The sequence below is a fragment of the Prunus dulcis genome, chromosome 8 (assembly GCF_902201215.1).
Source record: "Prunus dulcis chromosome 8, ALMONDv2, whole genome shotgun sequence".
Classification (NCBI taxonomy): Eukaryota; Viridiplantae; Streptophyta; class Magnoliopsida; order Rosales; family Rosaceae; genus Prunus; species Prunus dulcis.
In genome coordinates this window covers 6,684,007-6,707,895 of record NC_047657.1, presented here as the reverse complement: position 1 = coordinate 6,707,895, position 23,889 = coordinate 6,684,007, and the positions used below count along the sequence as shown (strand labels likewise).

The following is a 23,889-nucleotide window of genomic DNA, read 5'->3' as shown; positions in this document are numbered from 1 at the left end:
ATGTGTCTAACTTCAAAAACTCATATGCCTATCCATTTAGATTGCCTACGTGCAATAGATTTACAGATCCATTTACTTTTCTCCTCACCAAGCCTCAGCATCTCCATTTCAGTTTCTTCATTTTTCTGTCTATGCTTTGCATCCAACTCCATATACATTTAGCACAATATGAGAATAAACGTAGCGTAGTATCACACTAATCAAAATGAAAGCATGCATCCGCTATAATATTTGCCACTATTTTGGTTCTAATTGTTATTGTCCAATAACTTAAACCTAAAATTATGTACAAAAATACACTAAGATTGAGAAAGACGAAGAAGAATTGAGGAGCAGAGGTAGAATTCGAAAAGGACCCGTAGGTCTCTATTGTGTATTTACATGAGTTTGAAATTGGACATTCCCAAAACCTATTTAATCATCATGTACCTAAACCAAGTTCAACCAATATCATGGCATGTAAGCATCTCCCCGTGTTATCTCTGCAGCCAATTTCAACCGAAAAAAGGGCATGTTCTGCGAGGTGCAAGTAGCTAATGGAATCTCAGCGCTCAAAAGCTCAATGTACTTCAACACAAACATGCCACAATCGCCTCTGAAGCAAAACAAGAACTCGATCAATTCAACTAATGACATTCTAACGTAATTGACAATTTAAAGTAATAAAATTAAATAAAAAGTTGTGCTTACTGATTAGACTGTTGTGGAACATCCACACGTTCTATTGGCCACGGACACCACCAATCTCGGCTGCAATTGTTTGCGTAAACACCTTCTTCATAAAAGTCGATGGTGTTGAGAAGATTTGGAATCGTAATTGAAAGCGGGGCGAGTTCTTCCTTTAAGATCTCATCTGGAATAAGTGAAACCTTTGAATCGTACACTTTGATTTCACACAAAACCAGATCAATCATTACAGCCACCCAATGCTTGTACTTCGTCAACATACAAGGGGCATACACCTTATATACGTTCTGCCAATCCATCCCACACGCCGGAACCTTGCCATTTACAACGTTCAGTAAACTGTTTCTAATTTTCCACCCAACTTGCTCTTTTTTTCTTTTATTATCCGCAAAGCAAGTATGAATGTGATTCTGTGAAATAGAAAACAATCAATGGTTAAACACCTCCACAAAGCAAGTATGGATAATTTGTAATTATTAACAGCACTTGGTCAAGGCCTATGACATACCATAAAAAATACATCGGTCGTTGTCCAGTCCGATATTTCTACTTCCTCCAACTCTTGTTGTCGCTTCCGGATGAGATACAACCCCAAATCAATGTGCTGCAACATGTTTTTCTTGTCAATCTCATAATCTATGTACATTAAAACAAATGCATAATCAATTAAACTTACATCTCCTTTCAGCCAACCGTCAGCTTTGACGAGGGAAGCGAAGAATTCAATCTCAGCTTCCACGTTGCCAAATTGCATCACCAAACTATGAATATAAAAAAGTTTTAGAACACAACAATTAAAAAATATATACACTCATGCCTTCTATCTCAAAAAAACAAGGGACTTACTTTGGGTTATGGCGCCATTCCCAACAAAGTTTCAGCAAATTCACCAGATCATCATGCGGAATCGCCTTCATTGGGTCTAACATCTGAAGTCCGGTTGTCTGTGCCAGAGTTTTTGGAACCAATTCACTACCTTCAATGATCTTCCACATAGGAATGATCCTCTTCCTTTTCCGTAATTGGACCCCTTGTTCCACAGCTTTACCTTTATCATTCAACCAAACGTTCAACTGAGATAGCACAGCTGTAGGTTGATCCAAATCAATGTCCCCGAGAGTAAACTCAACTTTGTCCCCTCCGTGCTCTCGCCAATGTCACCGCCAAGCAACATAACTTCATTATCTTCTTTCTCACATTGGTTTCTTTGCACTTCCTTTTCCTCACTTCTTTGTCTTTTCACTTCCTTGCCCTCCCTTCTTTTTCTTTGCGGATCCTCTCCCTCACTGCTTTTTTTTTTGCAGTTCCTCTCCCTTACTGCTTTTTCTTTTCACTTCCTCTCCCTCACTGCTCTTTCTTTGCGCTTCCTCTCCCTTGCTACTTTTTATTTTCACTTGCTCTCCTTCACTTCTTTTCCTTTGAGCTTCCTCTACCTCACTTGGTTTTCCTTGCACTTCACCCCCTTCAATCCCCTCCTCTTCCTTTTCCTCTCCCTCATTTCTATTACTTGGCCCTTCACCCCCTTCAATCCCTTCATCTTCCTTTTCCTCTCCCTCATTTCTGTTACTTGGCCCTTCATCCCATTGAATGTCATCCATTTCCTCACTTCCCTTAAATAGATGTGAGATGACACAACGATTCGTCCTCTCTTTCAGTAAAGCTAGGTCCCTCCTTACTTCCTGCTCAAACTGAGGACCTAAACAGTGGTCCAAAAGTTTTTCCATCCGTATGACCTTTAACTCAAGGACGTCTTTTTCCCGCTTTACTTGAAACAACTCGGACCTCAACAAGCTTACCACCTTGTTCAACTCATCAAGGTCAGCACATGAAGAAGGAATTGACTCTGCCGAGACAACAGCAGGGCGATCCTGTGGCCAACTCCAATATGGTTGTCTCATTTCCTCTTCACTCGGACATAGCGCCCGCAACTGAACTGACTGTTTCAGAATACAGACAAGAGTCATATTCAATCATTCTACTTCATAATTTCATTGAATCTTATAAATAGTTCCAAGGGCTGCAAACCAAACCTCTTTGCTCTGGAAAAAATAATTGTTCAACTTTCTCATCTCTGGAACAGACGTAGTAGTTCTCCATCGCAAAATACGCGGGACAGCGGTCGGATCAACAACCTTGCAGTAATTCAGGTCCGCCATTCTAGGAATTAATTCATATACCCAAATCTACACAATTCACAGGACAAAAGTCATTATTTAAGTTTTAAACAAAAACAAAACATAACTGACATGAACATTATTACCATGTACCTGGAAAGCATACGTGAAACCTTTAAAACTCCAGCCACTCCTTTGCGCTTCACCATGCTTATCCTTCTTGCCCTTCTCATTTCTCCGGCTTGTTCCCGTTACCTTACTTTTCCCCTTCCCTCTTCCCTCTTCATTTTCAAAGCTTTTCACATACTTTGTTGGTGCAGAAAATAGACTGTCTTGGGTTTTGTCAAAGGACACCGAACCCCACGGATACCTGTTGAACGCATCCAAGTCCTCTACAAGGGTCAGGTAATTTAGATTGATGTTCAAATGTTTGTCCCTTCCCAAAACCACTAACTCAGCAAAGTAAACAAGAGCTAGCTTGTAGATGTCATCTTCCTCTGTGCACCTCAGAAATGCTTCTTCTAAAGCATTGCATGTAATTCCTTCGTCTATAAAATATCTTTTCTGAAGTCTAATTTCATCACTCTCTCCACTGGAAACTTCAGGCACTTCCCCAAAACGAAGCCCTGTGATCAAACAGAAATCCTGACGAGTGAACTGAGCAACGTCACACCCTATTAAGAAACTCAGTCCATCCAAGTCTTTCACACCCTGCCCCGCTACTCTACGCAACACAACCCCATGCACAATCTGCCCGCTAAACTGAATCTTATCTATATTCAGAAGATGGCCAAAGCATGATGTCTTGAATTGTTCTAATTGTTCCGCACTCAACTTCGCTCGAATTGCAGCTAGAGATGAATTTGCATGTGAGCAGTTGTTCACCCGTGACGAATATGCCTCTGACTCTGGCCATACCAGCTCCACGTTGGATCCCATTTCCTGAAATACAAGATGAAATAACGTGAACACATATACTACCACGTATTTGCACAATCACATTGGTATTTACACAACTAGTCAACCAGGCACATTACAAATTTTACAAAGTACATGAGCATAGGGATTACTGATCACAGGCTTTAACATCATCAAAGCAATATGACAAATTTTGTGCAAATACCTGTTAATGCAATGATTATGTGAATTACAAACAATTTCATGTGTTTTATTTATGGATCCAAACTCTAATCAATGGTTGATGCATGAGTGAGTGTGAGTGCAATCTAGGCAAGTTCTGCACTTCACACACATGACAATTATTGTCATCTCATACACAACACAAAATAAATAAATAAGAAATATAGTGGAAGGAAGCAAAGCAAAGCATCTACTCTGCTATCTGCTTGCTAAGCCATTGCCACATCCTTCTTTCTTTCTAGCTTTTTCTTCAGTCAGCCACAATCGTCATAGATCAACCTTTATTTCAAATGCTTTGCACTTTTATTCATGAGTTTATTATTATCTGTTCTCATTTCTCATAGGCAAATTTAGTAACAAATGAAATAATATTTATTTCAAAAAATATATAAATTCTAGCGCCAGAGAGGTACTCTGCACTCTGCACTGCTTCAAATGTGGAAGGTTTTGAGGGCCTCCTCCAATTCAACACCATTATCTTATTCATATCATTACTAACATGTTATTGATATGTTATTGACATGTGATTGACTTGATTTTCATTCATTTTTTAACATATACCCAAGCAAAAATTAACATGCAATTGAAGCACAAAGAAGAGATGCCAAATCCAACAACATTGATGGTACAAATTGGGGAAAACCATTACTCTAACCCTAAACTCAAATTCCATAAATTACTCATCAAATGCTTTGCACTTCTATTCATGAGTTTATTATTATCTGTTCTCATGTTTCTCAGGCAAATTTAGTAACAAAGGAAATCATATTTATTTCAAAAAATATATATATTCTAGCGCCAGAGAGATAATCTGCACTATGCACTGCTTCAAATGTGGAAGGTTTTGAGGGCCTCCTCCAATTCAACACCATTATCTTATTCATATCATTATTGACATGTTATTCACTTGTTATTGACTTGATTTTCATTCTTTTTTTAACATATACCCAAGCAAAAATTAACATGCAAGTGAAGCACAAAGAAGAGATGCCAAATCCAACAAAATTGATGGTACAAATTGGGGAAAACCATTACTCTAACCCTAAACTCAAATTCCATAAATTACTCACCAAATGCTGGTTATTGAACAATCGCAAGGTGTCTGTGCGGGGTCTTTGTGTTGCTTTGCTCCACAAATGGAACCTACCACTTCCAACGAATACGGCTTCTCTCCTTCCCCTTCCACTGCTTCGCCCCTTCACTGTTTCGGAATCCACACCTTTGCCCCTTCTACTCAAAATAAATACTTTTTCAGGGTCTGGAGAACGGAGTGGCTTCAACCGTTGCCTTCAACCGTCGTTAACCGTTGCCTTCAACCGTTTCTCAGAGCTATGGGTTTTAGAGAGATGAGTTTTTTTGTTCAAACTTCGAACTTGCCTCTTCTTCTTCTTTTTAGGACGTGCTTGCCTCTTCTTCTTCTTTTTCGGACGTGCTGGATATTCAATTCGGGTTTGGGTTCCTCACCTACCCGATTGTAAAACTTTATCTCAATTCTCCCCAGCCCTTGGATTGATCTGATGGCTATAAAGTGAACCCCTTATAACTTACCCCTTATAACTTTCCACTCATTATAGTCTGAGTGAGGTTAAATACCCAAAAAAAAATTAAAATGGGCTTTACAACAAGCCCAAATCGTGAGAATCGGAAACCAAACCGAAATCGGGCAGGTTCGGATTGGTTTAGTCTTAACTGTGTATTTTTGTCAAAATTGGACCAGACTGAACCGATCTTCATTTCCGATTCAAATTCCAATTTTATGAGAAAGAAAACCAATTCAAATTAAACCGTACCCAGCCCTAATCGAACCCATCAACCACAACCACAACATCCTCACCATCGAACCACCACAATATTATTTTGTGTACCGATAGATACATTATGTTAATAATTCAGAAGACGCAAAAAGTATTCACAAGATACATTATGTTAGTCCTGATCTCTTGGACTATATGGGTCCAAGAGATTTGTGATCACTCACCGTTAGATGTAAATTCAACGGTTCACTCACTCTTGCACTCCTTCTAAAAAACTTTTTTGAACCATTAGATTAATATCCAAAGGTAAGTAACCACAATCTCTTAGACTCCTGTGGTCCAAGATATCCGACTGTATGTTAATAATAGTATAAGATAGGGATATATACATTCTGTTAATAATAGTATTCACAAGATACAAATAAATAAAAATGAAAGCATAATTTAATTTTTGATTTGAATAGGGGTCTCCCCTCTCATATCCATCTTACCCCGTTGACTCTGACTCCTTAAAATGATGACTTAAATAAAACTTTCTTGTCTATTTCTATCAACTTCTGCTCAGCTTCCTTGCCTTCTTCGACTAGTCTTTCCATGGCGGAACGCGTATCGTACTCTCAGGGCCCTCGATTAGGTCAGATTTCAATCTCCCTTTCCTTGTAAATTATTGTTTTCTTCAATTTAACACTAAAATATTCATACTCGATCAGGTCATTTCCTGGCAAGATTTCTCATAGTATGGTTTCGTGTATGCAGACTTTCAACAATTGCTGGGGGAGGCCCAACATCGGTGGTTGCGGCCAGCTGAAATCTGTGAAATTCTTAGTAATTTTCAGAAATTCCATATTTCATCAGAGCCTCCAAACAGACCACCAAGTATGGTTATTGACTTAATTGCAAATATTAATTTATATGATTGACTAAGTATTGTTTCTTCCTTAATTCTTATTTCTCTTTTACAAAAGTCTATTAGCCGATGCCAATTTGTTTTGGGTTCTTAAAAAAATCAGCTCTTTTGGTGTACCAAAAGGTCTGTAAATATCATTTGGGATGTTTTCTTTTTGAACCTTTTAACATACAATGCAATTACGTTTCAGTTGTAGTATTTACACACACAGAACTTTACTTATGAAACTTCTTCCACCATACCAGGTGGTTCGCTGTTTCTTTTTGATCGGAAAGTTTTGAGATACTTTAGAAAGGATGGACATAATTGGAGGAAGAAAAAAGATGGAAAGACTGTGAAGGAGGCTCATGAGAAGCTAAAGGTAAGCTTGCAAAAAAGAGATCTTTACCTGTATCTGGAGTCTCTGGGTTTGTAATAAAAGCCGCGTGATAGTCAGCAATTATTTTAGTATACCCCTAAAGGATGCTCATGTAGATAATTGAACTGATACATTTCTTGGATATTTTCTTAATAGAAAAATGAAAATAATCTTCGTTGAACTAAAAAAACCTGGAGTTTGAGAACTAACATTATTCAAGTTATCTTAGGTTGGCAGTGTTGATGTTCTACACTGCTACTATGCTCATGGAGAAGAGAACGAAAATTTTCAAAGGCGCAGCTATTGGATGCTTGAACAGTAAGTATGAGTTATGTACTTTATTTATGTATATGTGCAGTACCTTTCATATTCCAGAGTTGACTGTTCATACGCATTTCCATAAAGGTCCAATATTGTGTTATTGCATTCCTTATTGTAATAAAGTTTGGTTTCTAAAGTCTTCAGTTTTCTAATACTTCTTTCCCTAGGTTTCTATTTTTAATTTTAATGTGCTTGTCATTGTGCAGGGATTTGATGCACATAGTTTTTGTCCATTACTTGGAAGTAAAGGTATTCTACTCCTTGTTCTTCAATCGTTTTATTTCGTTATTGTTGCAATTGTTTAAAATCCGATACCCTTCTCGTATTCAGTTTTTGGAAAGGCTTGATAACTTTTTCCCATGTAGACCATCTTTCATCTAGTTAAAGCACTTGTGAGTCATAAATTTTTATCATATTTTGTTAGTTTGAAGTTTAAACAGAGTGGGTGCTAAGTTACAAGTGTTACTTTTGGTTGCTCATGGGAAGATTAATACTTGTGACAGTTCAAAGAAGGCCTTCTATCTTCCTTTCTTCCCCTTGGTGAGTTATGTGCAGGAAGAATGATGAAAGTATGGATGATTTGTTGCTTCAATGCCCAATGGCTTTTTCTTTGTGGTTATGATTACTGAGGGAAACGGGTTTATGTTGGTCATTCCGGTAATACGCTGTTATGTCAGAAGTTTAAATTTTTCGTGGGTAAGAAAAGGAGTGTAGTTCTGAGGAGATGTGCTATGAGGGAAAGTTTTTGGGTTATATGGGTGGAAAGAAATAGGAGGATTTTTGAGAATTTTCCTAGTGAGCGGTTCGTTTTTGGGCCTCTTTAGCTTTGGAGTTTAGAGAGCTGTTTCTGTTATTTTATCAGATTCGAGAGCAGCCGCTGTATTGTTTTTTTTTGTTTTTTTTTGTTTTTTTTTGTTTTTTTTTGTTTTTTTTTGACATTTCTCTGGTGTTTGTTGTATCTATCTTAGGGAAGAGCTGTTAGTTGCAGGTTTTGTGTATAATTTTCGTAGAAGTTGTTCACTACTCTTGTAAATTTGTTCTTTTACAATGAAAGCCGTCTCCCATTAAAAAAATATGGTCACTGGGGTTGGTTGAATTTATTCTCAAGTCAGGTCTACTTAATTTCTTTATCTATTACTGATCTTACACTCTCCATTTGTCCGTCTGTCTGTAAGTACTTGTGTGAGCTAAATATAAAACCTTTTTTTCCCAGCTCATGAATTATAACCTGTGTGGTATTCCTCCTCTCTCTCTCTCTCTCTCTCTCTCTCTCTCTCTCTACTGGGGTTTGGTGAGTCAAATGTAGTATGTGCCCTAGTCCTAGCTCATCATTTATAACATAAGCAAATGCTCAGGAAGTAAAACCAAATTGATATAGGTTTTTAACACAAGCCCTGAAACAGTACAATAAGGCTTAAAAAAATAACCAAACGAACTTATAAGGTCAAGTTGGAATTGCGTTGGGGTTGTCTTGATCCAAAATTCCAAATAGCTAGCAATTGTTGTAATTTGTCCCATTATTAAGAAAGCATGAAATTGCGTGTTTCAATATCATGAAACTTTGGTATGAACTAAAGGTTTATTGAAAATAGAGGAAGAGTACAAAGGAAATAAAGGTGGGTCAATAGCTCATGAATGTCATTTGTATGATAAAGTTCCTAGAACAGTTCTGAAGAAGGTATTTGACTTTGGCCATGTACACTCAAAAATTGCAATTTATGACCTCAAGACATTGAATATATATTTTGTCAGATTCACGTTTACAATTTTATAGTATGCCTAAGTTTCTCAAACCAAGTAACTGTGCCCTATGCATATTTCTTGTTGACTGTTAATGCTTTCTTCTTATAAATCTTTTCTCTTTCTCAGGGTAATAGGGCAAATGCTGGAGGCATTAGAGAGATTGATGAGGTTACACCTGATCTGCAAAAGGGCAGCTCCTGGACTTCTAGCCCTTCTAATAGTAATTGTAGAACACCTTCAGGAAATACAGATTATACAAGCCCAAGCAGCAACCTCACATCATGTGAAGATGCTGATTCTGGTATTCCATTTCTGTAGCTTTGTTAAAAAGGGTTATCTTTTACATGCCATTTTGGTCTTATCTTGTGTTGATAATTTATTGTCTTGATTTTAGAAAATTCAGTTTGATGTACATAATAAATGCCAAAATGACTGTGCAACGCCTACTCACTTCTTAAATATGCATGAGAGTTTCTGTTTAACACATGTGAGCCGATGCAGGTGATAGTCACCAAGCAAGTTCTTTTCACTCAAGTTTCGACTCACAACAGATGGGGAATGGTCCTCTCACAGACAAAAGAGATATTAATCTCTCACTGCATCCACATTTGAGTAAGGATCTTTATGTTTTTACTTTTATTCTTTTGCCTCGGGGAGGGGAGGGAGGGATGTTGCTTGTTAATTTATGTTTATACATGGATGGCTTCATCTAATGACCTCTTATATCGAGCAACATGCTGATTTGATTATTATAATCTTATCAGACAATCATGATGGCCAGTCATCATTTCATGGAGGAAATTACAGGCCATATTTTGAGAAAGATCAACAGTGTTACACTGATGACTCTACCTGTGGGATTGATTCTCAAAAAACACTCGGTGTGGGATCCTGGGAAGAAATCTTGCAACAGTGCACAACGGGACTTCATACTGTAGCTTCTCATGGATCAAAGTCTTCCATCCAAATTGCTTCTTCTGGAATTCCCCCTGAACAACAAAATATAACTTCAACTGAGTTTTTAGCAGGGAATAGCACATTAAAGGAGGAGTTCGGGAGTCCTCTGGCATTCCGAACAAATTGGCAGGTATTCACTAGCTTCTATGGTTCTTTATCTACTGTTGGCATGTTCCTTAGCTGTTTATCATTTAGGCTTATTGTTATAGATAATTTCTGAGATTCAGTGCTATTACTTCTTCCATGCGCTTTAGTCCTGCTTTTTTTTTTTTATGTCATATTGAACTGCAGATACTTGAGGATTTTTCACTTTATGTGCATGTAGGGTGCTGTTCTCTGAGTGTCACACTAAATTTTTATATATAGACATCCAAAAGAGCTGAGGTATTGAATTTTATGAAATCCAAACTATAAGTATACAGTAAAAACCCTGGTGTATTAATAAGGAACATCTCAGTTGGTAACCAACTCTACCTCACTGTTTTGATTTCATTTTTCCGTTTGGATGATTTCATCCATGGATTCTCTGGTATGGTAGATATATTGGTTACATGTTTTTTTCTTCTTCGTGTTAATGTTTGCATCTTATATTAATAATATAGTTTCTTCAAATTAAGAATTATGTTGATGTTCTAAGTATTAGATTGTTTATCCAGATTCCTTTGGAAGAAAATGCATTGCAGTTGCCCAAATGGTCCCTTGACCAGTCAATGAATTTGCAACTGCCAAGTAATCTTGATACCAGGTTATTTGAGCAAGGCACTGTTGATGTGAATCTGAGAAATGCTCCTCAGCTTGTCACTACTCATCCCAATCAGCGAAATGACCAGCTTGTGCAGAACAACTTTCAAGCGCAGCTTACAAATGCAGAATCTCAATGCTTAATCATATCAAGTTCCGAGCCTGACATTCCTAAAGATGGGAATATCAACTATGCTTTCACTTTGAGACAGCAATTATTAGATCAAGAAGAGGGTTTGAAGAAAGTTGACAGTTTCTCTAGGTGGGTTTCTAAGGAACTCGGAGAGGTTGATGATTTGCAGATGCAATCCTCATCTGGTATTTCGTGGAGCACAGATGAATGTGGAAATGTAGCTGATGATTCCTCATTGAGCCCTTCTATCTCCCAGGACCAGCTTTTCAGTATAGTTGATTTTTCACCAAAATGGGCGTACACTGACTCTGAAATTGAGGTACTGAATTATGGCATATTTTACAAGAGAGATTTTCGGCAACGTAAATATTATCTAGTCAGATGCTTACTAAATTTATTGTAGAAATCCTTTTTGTGCCAAAATAATTTCGTTGCTGAAAATGTATTATATAAGATGCTGTTGTTTCATAAGCATGATTTCTCTGAACAACTCCGTAACTATTAGCTACTCTTTTGTATGTGGTACTCAGCTTTTGAACATCTTGTGATACTATCATCTTCCACTCAATTTCTGTCATTTTATCATTTTGATTACTTGAGAGTTTTTGACATATTTTGGTTTTACTTCTCCCCTGTCCGCTTAAATTGGTTGGTTATTATGTTTGTTCTTTGGTATCTGTCTTCCAACTTTAAAAAATTTGCTTTCTGTTATTTTCTATTTGACTATGAAATATTATATTATCTCCATGCTTTGGTAAAAGGTTACCAAATTTGTTGGCATGTCTATTCTGTTGCAGATCTGATGGTTGCCATTTTACGTGTATATGTGCTCGATTTCTTTTTTCTCATTTTGCTAATTGTGAAACAGGTTCTGGTTATTGGGACATTCTTGGTAAGTCAAAAACAGGTAACAAAGATTAATTGGTCTTGTATGTTTGGGGAAGTGGAGGTTCCAGCACAGGTTTTAGCCAATGGAGTTCTTTTTTGTTCTGCTCCACCTCACAGTGCCGGGCAAGTCCCTTTCTATGTAACCTGTTCCAACAGGTTAGCTTGTAGTGAAGTAAGGGAGTTTGATTATCAAGTGGGCTCCACTAAAGATTTAGATATCACAAATATCTGCAATGGCACTACAAATGAAATCCATCTTCACTTGCGTCTTGAGAGGTTACTGTCTCTGAGATCTGTCAGCCCTTCAGGTCAACTAGTTGAGGGTGTTAAGGAGAAACAAAACTTAATTAGTAAAATCATTTCACTGAAGGAGGAAGAGGAATACTTACCCCTGGTAGAGCCAACAGCAGTGAATGATTTGCCCCAACATGAAGGGATGGAATATCTCATAAAGCTGATGAAAGAGAAGTTGTACACATGGCTTCTTCATAAAGCACTAGAAGATGGTAAAGGACCTAGTGTATTAGATAGTGAGGGCCAAGGCGTGATACATTTAGCAGCTGCTTTTGGATATGGTTGGGCCATAAAACCCATTGTAACTGCAGGAGTTAGTATCAATTTTCGTGACGTTAATGGATGGACTGCCCTTCATTGGGCTGCATTCTATGGCAGGCAAGGACATCAGGACCTACCTTTTTTATTTTATTTTAATCTAGCTCTTGAATATTCTCTAACTTTGTTGCATATATAGAGTAGCTTAGGGACATGGCTTAAAATAAAATAAAATCTATTTTGTGGCCCATTTAAGCATCAAACTTTGTTACCACAAGTTTTGTAAAGCCCTATCTCATCTGAATTATAAGAGCTGAGGGAGGCCATTTAACAATGACTTGTTTTGTATAACATTGAGTAGTCCTCCTCGCTCTCTCTCTCACTAAGGACCTAATTTTTCTTTTAACCTGCACTTTTTAAGCTTCAAGTAAAACTTCATTTATATTTCCTTCCTGATAAATTGTTTGCAAATTACAATAGGCTAGCTCAAAAGCATACTGAGGGAATGAATTGCTCACTTGGGCTTGTGTTGTTTTTGAATTAGTATCTAGTGCTCTTAATCTGCATCCTATTCCAACACCTGCTCATATTTTGCTGTTCTGTGTTTTTGTTTTCCTACCTTGAACCTATACCAAATTCAGAGAGCAGACGGTTGCAATCCTTATCTCTCTTGGTGCAGCTCCTGGAGCGCTGACCGATCCGTCTCCAGAATTTCCTTTGGGTAGAGCACCAGCAGACCTGGCTTCTGTTAACAGGCACAAAGGAATCTCAGGCTTCCTCGCAGAGTCTTCGCTGACCAGTTACCTTGACTCCCTTACAATGAATGATGCAAAGGAAGGTGGTGCTGCAGAAATATCTGGAATAAGAGCAGTTAAAACTTTTTCAGAACGAATAGCCACACCTGGGAGCTACAGTGATATGCCAGATGCGCTTTCACTGAAGGATTCACTTACTGCTGTAACTAATGCTACACAAGCTGCTGATCGCATACATCAAATGTTCAGGATGCAGTCATTTGATAAGAGACAGTTAACTGAGTATGATACTGATGAGTTCGGAATGCCGGATGAGCGAGCGATTTCACTCATAGCTTCCAAATCACACAAGGTGGGACAAGCCAATGGGCATACTGCTGCAATTCAGATACAGAAGAAGTTTCGTGGTTGGAAGAAGAGAAAAGAGTTCCTGATAATTCGTCAAAGAATTGTTAAAATCCAGGTTTGTTGCAACTTTTTGTTTGTTGATTGAGTTAAAAGAAAACAGTCTTATCATTGATAGCTTTTACCAGTGCCTCTGATTTTGGGTAACAAATGATTCATATAAATAAAGTTCCCAGTGGAAGTATTTTAAGCTTGTTTTGTATATAAAAATTCTACTTCTGGTCGTTCGTTCTTTTGCAAATTAAATCAGACAAATAGTGAAGAGTTGTTGACTTGGTGACTTCTGAGAATCTTGGAATCATGTTTTAGAGTTGAGGATTTGATTGTTCTGGCCATCTCAATCTTTGCTTTAATAAATATTATATTTTGAATTCAATAAGATATTTTTTAGATACCCACTTTCCAAAACTGTATTAATTTTCTGGGTATTGCTTCTCTGAAAGATTTGTACAGCCTTGAATGCTAATTTTCCATTTCCATTTGGTAAAGGCTCATGTACGGGGACACCAAGTAAGGAAACAATATAAAGCAATCACCTGGTCAGTTGGAATTCTGGAGAAAGTTATATTGCGTTGGAGACGTAAGGGGACTGGTTTGCGAGGATTCCGACCGGATGCAGTTGCCAAGGCTTCGAACCCGCAAAGTGTGCCCTCAAAAGACGACGATTATGATTTTCTTAAGAAAGGAAGGAAACAAACTGAGGAAAGGTTACAAAAAGCGCTTACTAGGGTAAAGTCTATGGTTCAATATCCCGAGGGACGAGCTCAATATCGTAGACTGCTAAATGTTGTGGAAGGGTTCCGCGAAACCAAGGTATTAATACATCTCACCTTTATAGTCTAATTATCTTAGTTACTGTTTGTAAAAACAGAAAGGTCGCATTTTCGTTAAGTACATCTTCTTTTAGTTTTTTTAGCCCTTTGGATATAATTTACTAATACTGACTTCTGATTCTATGTTGATATTGATTGCATTTTTATTTGATTATTCAGGCCTGCTTGATAACATTTTCTTTTTGTCTTATTTTCTTGGTTAAAAAGATTTTGGGGAAATGAGAGAGAATACATAAAACTAAAGCTGAAAGTTAAATTTTTTTAAATTTGGTTAAACTTTTAGTTTCTCTTTATGGATCATTCTATATATACTTTCTGCTGCCTCCCTCGCATTTTTCATCATTCTTCTCACTTTCCTCTCATTCCCTTCTCTATCTTTAATTTGAAACAGAAACCAAAAATGAAAAGAAGTGTAACCAAACAGACACCAGGATCTTGCATATGAATGCCGTAATTATTGAGATCATCTTTTTTTCAAAGCTTTTTTGAGGGACTCCTATTCTAAAGGTTCAGTTTTATTTCAAGTTTCCGAAATTCCTATGTGTGAAAACCATGAAATCTCAAATATCGTGATCTGTTGCTGACCAGTGTCTCCTCAAGGACTTCATTATACAATTTTTGAGAATTTTAGCTCAGATATCTAAAAAGGCCCAAGTATGGTCTTGTTTTCCATATTAATTATAAGCCTTGGAACACTGTCCTCAGCTGCAAATCAATTGAATTTTTTCATTTTCGGTATGCATTATGTTCCAAGGTTAACAAAGGGCACATGAAAATTTCTGAAACTTAAACAAGATTGAAGATCTTCACTTTTCTACCTTGCCCTTTCTGTGAATCTTAGTATAGAAAATGTAAGTCCGTCCTCACCCAGTGTGTCAGTTACTATTGGACAACTAATGGAACTGTTAGTACCAAATATCGATAACCATTGCCTGCAATTGCCACTTACTTTGGTAACATGTTTTGCATGTCATGATCTGCTGGCAGGTAAGTGATATGGCTATGGATGGATCAGAACTAAAGGTCGAAGGTGGTGATGATCTGATTGATATTGACAAATTGTTGGATGACGACACTTTCATGTCTATAGCATTTGATTGAGCCTGCTCTGAGTTGCCCTGTCTGTAAATTATATATGTCTGGCATCCTTAACAGGGATTTGAAGGTTGTAGCTTGTCTGTGTATATGTCCGATCCAATTGATGTAGAAAGTCATCTATGAGATACCCAGTTCTGCAGAAGCATAGTTAGGACAATCGAAATTTACTCCAGGTTACACGGTTTTTATTGTGGTTGAATTTATTTAGGAAGTGGAATATTTTGATTGTTGTATACTGTGAAAAACGTTGTAACTACTAATTTACTTGTACCTCGAGCTTTGCTCCAGTTTATTTCAAAATCTGTAAAGTATTGTCGAAGTAAAAGATTTGGAAGTGCTTAAGAGCATATGACTCTAACTTACAGAATCCTAGTGCTGAATGGTCCACGAACTGAATGCAAGTTAGAAATTGATGTGGACTGCCTTACCAGTCAAGTTGTTAGTTAACGCATCCGAGTTTAATTATTTGTGAATAAACTCATGATTCTTGTGTGTGTGTGTGTGTGTGTTTTTTTTTTGGGTAAGTATTATGAGGTGTCCGGGCCAACTTGCCCGCACCTCGACTAATCCTCACTCGCAGAACTGAGCTTGCTATTGGCCACTAGGTGTTGCAACTTTTGAGACTCGAACTAGGGAGCAAATCCAGCTGAACTTCAGAGCTTTACCCAAATGGCGGACAAATCTTGTGTGTTTTGGTTATTAATTCACATAAAAGGTTTTGAAATTTTAATTTCCAGCAACCTAAAATTAATTAATTTTAAATTTTCTTGAATTTTTCCAAATACGTGTAATGCTGTAGAGTACAAATTTAGACTAAATGACTACTATACAACAGCACCCTAGTTGAGGTTTGCATACATCGAAGGCCTTAAAATCCACTCACTTGGTGATTTTCGGTTTGTGTACATCGAACCACCCTAATTTAGACTAATTCAAAGATAGATTCCTGAATTAAGTCTTTAAAATACGACGTTCCTGCATTTACTCTTGATATTCAAATTCCTTCTCTCAAATCTGTCTCTTACTTTTCTCCCGCCTACTCCTAATAGTTTCCTCCCGCCTACTCCTAATAGTTTCCTCCAATATCTCGTTATTTTGCTCATAATATATGAAGTTTTTTATATTTGATATATAATTTTTTTATATTTTTAAAGTTCAATCTTATTGTTAGATGGAACCACCAAGTATTTATGTGCTTTATTAAAAAAAAACAAAAAGCGAGACTTGGAGGAATTTAAGTTTTAGTAAATAATCATGAAAACAAGAAAAGTGAGACGCATTTAAATTGTGAAATCATACAAAATGACTTGAATTATTTTCTGATATGGAACATCATACTAATAGTGTTTAACCAAGTGTGCAGTTAGCGATATTAGAGAAGAGGAAAGTCGAATATAGAACCTCATATGCAGGAGTAATTGCTTTTAACTACTTGAACTACAAACCCCTTACTATTCTCACAAAGTCCTGCATCCCGAAACTCTACATCTAGGGTATGCCTTTTTTTTTTTTTTCCTGTTCAGTTCTTGTACAGCATTAATGTCAATTTTTCTGTTTTGCTCAAATTTACTCTTCATGAACTAATAATAGAAAAACATTGTAAATAGAATTTAATTTTGAAACTAGTAAAAAAGCTGCAATGAAGAAATGAAGCAGTGTGTGTTCAATAATTTTGAAATGTTATTCTAGAAAGCGTCCATAGTTACCGTCCCCATTGTTAAAAGAAAAATATACAAAAAAATACCAAGTAAAGAATATACATGAAATCCAACTCGAGCAGACCACAGAATCATCTAACAATTCGGTTTCAACATAGGCTCAAAAGATGAATAGAGCTTTCATTTTATGGGTTGGTACTGATCAGAAACACGCCTAGGCGGCACCTTTCGCAGGATGAAAAGCACCAAAGCAGATGGAACAATCTCCGCTAACTGTGCCAAAATAAATGAAAAAAGTTTACAACATAGAAAAGAGTAGTTCTATACTACGCAGTCAAAGACACAATTAGTCCATCTATTTTGCTTGAAGTCCTCTTTCACTCGGAGATATTCTCCTGGAAAGTTCTGCCAAACCGTGAGACTGACTGATCTAGGTAACATGCATTGGCCCATCCCGGTGAGGAAGGGGACTGCAGTAGCTAGACAAAATAGGGTACATGGAACTCTACTGGCAGAGCAGCAAGATATAAAATATGGAAGTTAAGGATTCAAAACTTGCCATGTAATAAATAAGGTTTAGGATAGGATGATTCACGACATCGACATCTGCATCTTTGTCGAATGCAGAAACTGCGAGCTGCAATACAACTCAAGAAATGTGTCTTCAAAAATCAGTAACTTTTTTGGTTATACGTGCAAGTGCTTCACAATTGAAAGGAACTCACCACCAAGCATCTTATCAAGAAACAAGTGCAGCAAATGCCTGTGACCCATCCAACCTGCCATGTAAAATAAGTCGGGCACTGTGATTTTCTACATAAATTGCACTAGTTCTTTACTTTCAGAATCGTACTGTGGATTACAATTGTCATGGTTATGATCCTGGAGCAGATCATGTAACCCTACCGAGAAAGGTGCATAAACACATTAGATCATGTTTCTTTTCATTGCTTGATCAAATAAAGTAAAAAAATTCATCACACCGTTTATGCCTATAATAATATCTAATATCTTCCATCGGTTTCAGGCCATAATGTAACTCAAACATAAGCACAAACCTCCTCCAGCTTTTTTTGACGGCCTCTTGACTCAATGGGGAAGTGCCTCAGCATGATAAACAACCTAAAGTTATAAACAACACAAAAATAAACACTTGTTTCATGAAGACAAAATTCGGGCACTTTCTGTAGGTGAACCATAAATCCTTACCTTCCACCATATATCAAGAATCCCAGAGCAGTACCGAATGAAATAACTACAAACAAATGTTGATAATAAATGTCAAGTTTAGCTTTTCCATCTACATAGTAGTTTTTCTAACAATGTTTATGAACTACTTATTCCAACTGCACACAAATGTTGACAAAAACTTAAAATTAGAGAAAAGAAATGCAAAAGTGAGCAAGATATTAGTATAGTATTGCCTTTTGACCTGAAAAGAAGATTCTAGCAGCTTCTACGGCAACAGGACTTCGGCTTACTCTTATGAAAATCCAGATGCACACCTATCATCATAACACAATGACCAGGCAACAGTGATGCCCCAAGTGTAGTATCAAAATGAAATTCAGCTGTAAGTGCCTAATCATGCTCAGCGAGAAATAAATCATTTTTCCTTACCTGTGTGAAGTATATAAATCCATTTATAATATAATAAGCAGGCCTAAGTTTATCGGTCGGAAGGCTTCTTGCCTAAAAATACATTAAAATAATCAGACGATATGAATTAAAGCACGCAACTACTCATTAGTCATAGGAGATTCAGAAAAAAAGAAAAAGAAAAGTAGGTATACCTGGTGATAGATCTCAGCCCAAAATAAGACAAGTAATGTATACGTGGAAAAAAATAAAAGACCCGGAAGATCCATAAGCAGCATTTCAAGAGCCTGAAATACATTTAGGCAGCACAATTAAAAAATATTCTATAATCAGATAACATAAAGCACTGAAGCAAATTGATTTCGAAAGTTACAATAACTCGAACTCTGCAAGCTGCAAGTCTACTTTCAAAGTTCAGGAGACACAGAAACATATTTCCACTTTTACATTGCACTTCAAAATACAGGACAGAGAATTTCCAAATCGTTGTATTTTGTTACGCATGGAACGAGCTATTATCTCATTAAGTCTTCCAGAGAGACACAATACACATCCTTGGACTACCTAATAATAATTGGAATTTTCTTTTAAGTTTTATATATCATTCTAACACTACTCCTATGATTCTTCTATATTTCTATTCCGACTAAAAAGTGACACTGTTCTTATCCTGTTCTTATCCTATGAGCCATATCAGAAAATGTTATTTGCAAGAATCAATGCTCTTATCCTGCAATGGCATGGCATTCTTGCATCATTATATAATTTGTATACAGCCCTTGGCAAGCAAACCCAATACACAAAACTTATTACTTAATCCATAAAACACTGTTTTGCCAAAACCACTACATATGAAATCCCAAAATAGGACAGCATAATTCAGGAGGCTGGAAATTACACATACCTTAGGCTTAATAAGAAGAACACTCTTGTAGAGACCAAATAGGACAGCCCTCACTGCACACACACACACACACACACAAATTATTATTTTTGGCTTTAATTAAAAGCTTATACAATAAGAAATGGGTGCAGACAGAGTGCAAGAGTATGAAAAAATGCAACACAACCCTTACATCCATTCACTAGAAAGTTCATCAAATGGAAAACCTTTTGTATTGTCCACCCATATTCTGGCACTCTTAATTGAATGCGCACAAGCTGTACCTGAAAATATATAGCAAACAAGCCTCATCATCTTCATCTTCTCCAAACCTAGATTATATATAATTTTCTCATAAAAATAACTGAGATTAAAACAAGCAAACCCAACAAAAAAAACTCACTGAAGATGCTTTTTTTTTAATGATATACCTAAAAAAACTGAAAAAACTTGACAGAAATGAGAAATGGGGAATGAAAATATTGTAGGGTACTACCAGAGCAACAAGAGAGACCAAGGCATAAGAGGCAGACAGGATATAGTACGTTGGGCCACTTTGCCATTGTTTTGATCCACCAATCTCATTCCACCAATCATCTGCGCCTCCGCTGTAACTAAACAAGAAGCTCTTCCTCATCAAAACCTGGGAAAGCTCTGCAAAAATGAAAATATTCATTCACAAAAGGAAGAGGAAAGCTAGAGCTCTCTCTGTGTCCTGTGTTTCTGTTTGGAGAAGCAGAGAAAGTTGGCAAAATGACGGAGCCAAAGGAAGTGAAACGTGGACAAGGCAGAGCCAGGACACGTAGTGAGTGCTGGGCCACGTGTGGATCAACCTCGTCGTGTATATTCGTTGATCGCGCAACCAACATACCTCACTCCTTCACACTGGGTCAGACATTCTGTGCATTAACAAAGTCTGCATTTCATAAAAATCTTAACCGCCCAAATAATCCATCATCTTTCAATACGCCACGTCAGCGTTAGAGTGTCCTTAAAATCCTTAAAATTATAGCTAGGCTCGCAAATGTGAGTTAAATTAGTTGGTTAAGACGGTGTGCATGTTCCTTTGTAAATAAGTTCGATCCCTTCTTCTCGTATATTAAAGTAATTAAGAGTAATTTAGACTATCAATTGTATAAAATATAAATAAAAACTCTCTCTCTCTCTCTCTCTCTCTCTCAATCTCTCTCCCCCCTATCATCCAGACTATCATTTGTATTGTCATTTCTTTCATCACACTCCCTTTCTCATTTGTTTTTCCCCTTCCTCAATCCCTCTTAGGGATGGCAGTCGACTTGTTTGAGGACGGGTATGGCAATACCATCTCCGTCCCACTCCTCATTCCTGCCCCTATTCCCAATAAGGATTTTCTAGGAATCCCAGTCCCCGTCTCCGTTGAGAGAGTGGGGTTTCTCCCAAACCAGCGAATCCCAAGTTTTTAAAAAAGTATGTATATCTATCCTACATTATAACACTAATTTCACCTTAAACCATCAATCACATTTAATTGACCTATTCAATTCAACACAACTACTCATAATCATCTCAATTCAATTTACAAAACTATATAAATATTAAATTATATATTTATTGATTATATCATATTATAACCATACATTGTTATATACATACATTACTTAAAAGTAAATATAGCCCTTATCGGCCGGGTTTAAGGATGTAGATAACAATATCATCTATATCTCGTTTTGACCAAATTTTTTTATAATTTGGGGATCCTTGTATCAGCCCCAAGTTTTTCCTCGAAATCTCCCCAATAGGATTGAGGACCCGACAGAGGCCCAACCCACATGGGTATTTTTAATAAGCTTAAGAGCACTTTGACCCATGATGCCATGACAAAGGGCAAGGGCAAGGAAGGGCAGACACTATTCAGGTGAATAGTGACTGCCCTACCCCTTTTATTTTGCTTTTCCACCCATTGCCACGGCAAATAAAAGCAAATACTCTGAAAATCAATATTCTTAAAGGTTATTTAAGAAGGTTAAACTTTTTATTTTTAAGTAGTTACTTTGGTAAGTATTAAACTATAGTAATTATATATATAAATAATATTTAGTTGCTTTCTTGGTTCACCTAGTTCACATTCGTATATACATTTATATGGGAGATTAAATATTCTATAACTTATATATATATATATATTAATTGATTATATATATATGGCTTATTTATGTATATGTCCCATGTGCTTTCAAAGTAATCTTAGATTACTACCTGTTCTTTGAAACGTCTCAATATACCACCTGCACTTTTAATAATTGTCTCACGTTACCTGTTCTGTCAATATTAAAAGACGTTATGTTACGTGATGTGGCCCCCACTTCTTTTCAAATCGCTTAACAATGGAGAGGAAGGGTTATTCAGTTTGAGAAAAGGGGGTATTTGGGAGAGAAGGGGAAATTGGGAGAAGAATGCTAGGGTTTATGAAAATCTGAGGTGGGGTTCAGATTTTGGAGAATCTGAAGAAGAAATCACTGTTTGGCGTTGGACTTTAAGGCTAGAAAGTGCAAAGATGGTGGTGCTTAAAGAATCTGGAGGTTGTCAACCCATGTGTAAGTGGACCCATTCTCACTCGTTTTTCTTGTTGTTGGCATATGCATTGAACTGTTATTGGAGTTTTTTTGTTTTGTTTTTTTGTATACTTTTTTACTCTATGCTGGTCCTGGTGTGGTCCTTGTGTGGTCATTGTGTGGCCCTTGTGTGGTCCTTGTATTGTCTTTGTTACCTTTGTTGGTTTGTTAAGCGAATCTTCCTCATACCATCTACTAACATCATTGAAAATATTGTTAAAATCCTTTTACAAGAAGGTTTTATTGAAAACACCCTAATGAACCTAAAAAAAGAATAAAGGCCTAGCAGAAATTACTTGTTTTTCGAGACCCCGCTACATTTAAGTTTTTCCATGGAGGTAAACTAGTTAAAAATGGGTCAAGTGACAGTGAATGATCGTAGTTGGGCTGTGAAGTTAGTTGGTTTGAATATTGTGAGGTTGACTATATGTCCATATTATAGTTATTTAGAATGGCTAAAGATTTGGGATATGACAATGGGTATGATGTAATTTTTTATGGTGAAGAGTTTGGAACTGGTAGACTCATTCAAATAGTATCAGATAGTACTTTTTATCTTGTATGAGCACGATATATACCTAAAAGCAATAGCAGGGTGATAGTTTTATACTTGAAAGTAGTGAGCCTGACTTCAAGCCAAGTGGGGAATGATAGCAGTGATCCAGAATATTCTTGTTCTGATGATGATGATAGAAGTGATCTAGAATTTGAAGACAGTGACTATGCATAGAGTGATGAAGAGATTGACTTATTAAAGAAGTATGATAAGTAGTTTAAAGGTTATGTGGATCATACTTGTACTGACAATGATTCTAATGCAAAGGAAAATGATGAGTCAGACAGTGGAGAAGAGTCACCTACACTTACCTGCCTAAGTAGCTCTTCAAGTAAAGATGAAGTACTAGGTGAACTAAGAAGGAAGATGAATAGAATGCCAAAAGGTGAAGATTTCAAACCTGAAATTGATATGGTAAACTCAGGACTCAAAGTGGGTTTAAAGTTTGCTACTGTAGAGATGTTTAGAAAAGCTGTGAGGATATACTTCATTAATTATGGAAGAGAGTTGATATTTATGAATAATGACTATAACAAAATAAGAGTAGTATGTGAAGAGGGATGTCCTTTTGTTATCCATACTTCAAGTGTTAGTGGTAGCACTTACTTACAGGTGAAAACCTTTAATCCTACACATGTTTGTAGTAAGGGTAGTAAAAATATACATGCCACTGCTAGCTGGTTGGCTGAAAGATATGATGGGCAGTTAAGGCTCAATCCAAATTGGACTGCTTCTTCTTTTACAGAGCAAGTTCACCAAGACTATGATTACAGACCATCTAGAGCAATAGTGTATAGAGCAAGAGCCATGGCAGTTGACATTGTAGAGGGGTCTTTCAGTAAACAATATGAAGTATTGTGTGATTATTATCATGAGTTAAGAACGAGAAATGTGGGAAGTACAGTTATCATTAAATTTGAAATGGAAGGTGATAGGTCACGGTTTCAAAGGATTTACATATGTCTTGCAGCTTGCAAGAAGGGGATTTTAGATGGTTGTAGGCCAATGGTTTACTTGGATGGGTGTCATGTCAAAAGGCCTCACGCTGGGCAAGTGCTTTTTCAAATGGGAGTTGATGCAAACAACGGAATGTTTCCACTTGCCTATGTATATGTAGAGATTGAGAGCAATTCAACGTGTCTGTTGACAGGACCCGACCCAATTTCCACTTTGGATTTCGAGCCAAGTCCTGTGCGTGTCCGACACCTGGCGAATG

At 37.0% G+C, this 23,889-nt stretch overlaps 2 protein-coding genes and 1 long non-coding RNA gene across 3 annotated transcripts; 1 reads left to right on the top strand and 2 right to left on the bottom strand.

The window, feature by feature from the left end:
• Positions 1-1,062: 1,062 nt before the first annotated feature.
• Positions 1,063-1,569, bottom strand: LOC117612176. The gene is made up of 3 exons (XR_004583313.1): positions 1,534-1,569; positions 1,196-1,448; positions 1,063-1,097 (listed from the first exon to the last, which is right to left on the bottom strand). It is a non-coding gene; the product is annotated as an uncharacterized LOC117612176 (long non-coding RNA).
• Positions 1,570-6,102: 4,533 nt separating this feature from the next.
• Positions 6,103-15,816, top strand: LOC117636467 (calmodulin-binding transcription activator 2-like). Its single transcript, XM_034370973.1, has 13 exons — positions 6,103-6,329; positions 6,452-6,571; positions 6,848-6,963; positions 7,190-7,278; positions 7,488-7,530; positions 9,151-9,325; positions 9,526-9,636; positions 9,789-10,111; positions 10,638-11,174; positions 11,724-12,415; positions 12,937-13,513; positions 13,945-14,268; positions 15,276-15,816. Exons 1-13 carry the CDS (start codon positions 6,290-6,292, stop codon positions 15,387-15,389), a joined length of 3,261 nt encoding a protein of 1,086 aa, XP_034226864.1. The 5' UTR covers positions 6,103-6,289; the 3' UTR covers positions 15,390-15,816.
• A 1,215-nt stretch (positions 15,817-17,031) lies between these two features.
• Positions 17,032-20,285, bottom strand: LOC117636465 (tobamovirus multiplication protein 1-like). The gene is made up of 11 exons (XM_034370972.1): positions 20,023-20,285; positions 19,720-19,810; positions 19,548-19,600; positions 18,838-18,930; positions 18,665-18,736; positions 18,477-18,549; positions 18,254-18,299; positions 18,103-18,166; positions 17,770-17,823; positions 17,604-17,681; positions 17,032-17,317 (listed from the first exon to the last, which is right to left on the bottom strand). The coding sequence occupies exons 1-11, from the start codon at positions 20,200-20,202 to the stop codon at positions 17,225-17,227; spliced, it is 897 nt and encodes a 298-aa protein (XP_034226863.1). The 5' UTR covers positions 20,203-20,285; the 3' UTR covers positions 17,032-17,224.
• Between the last annotated feature and the right edge of the window lie 3,604 nt (positions 20,286-23,889).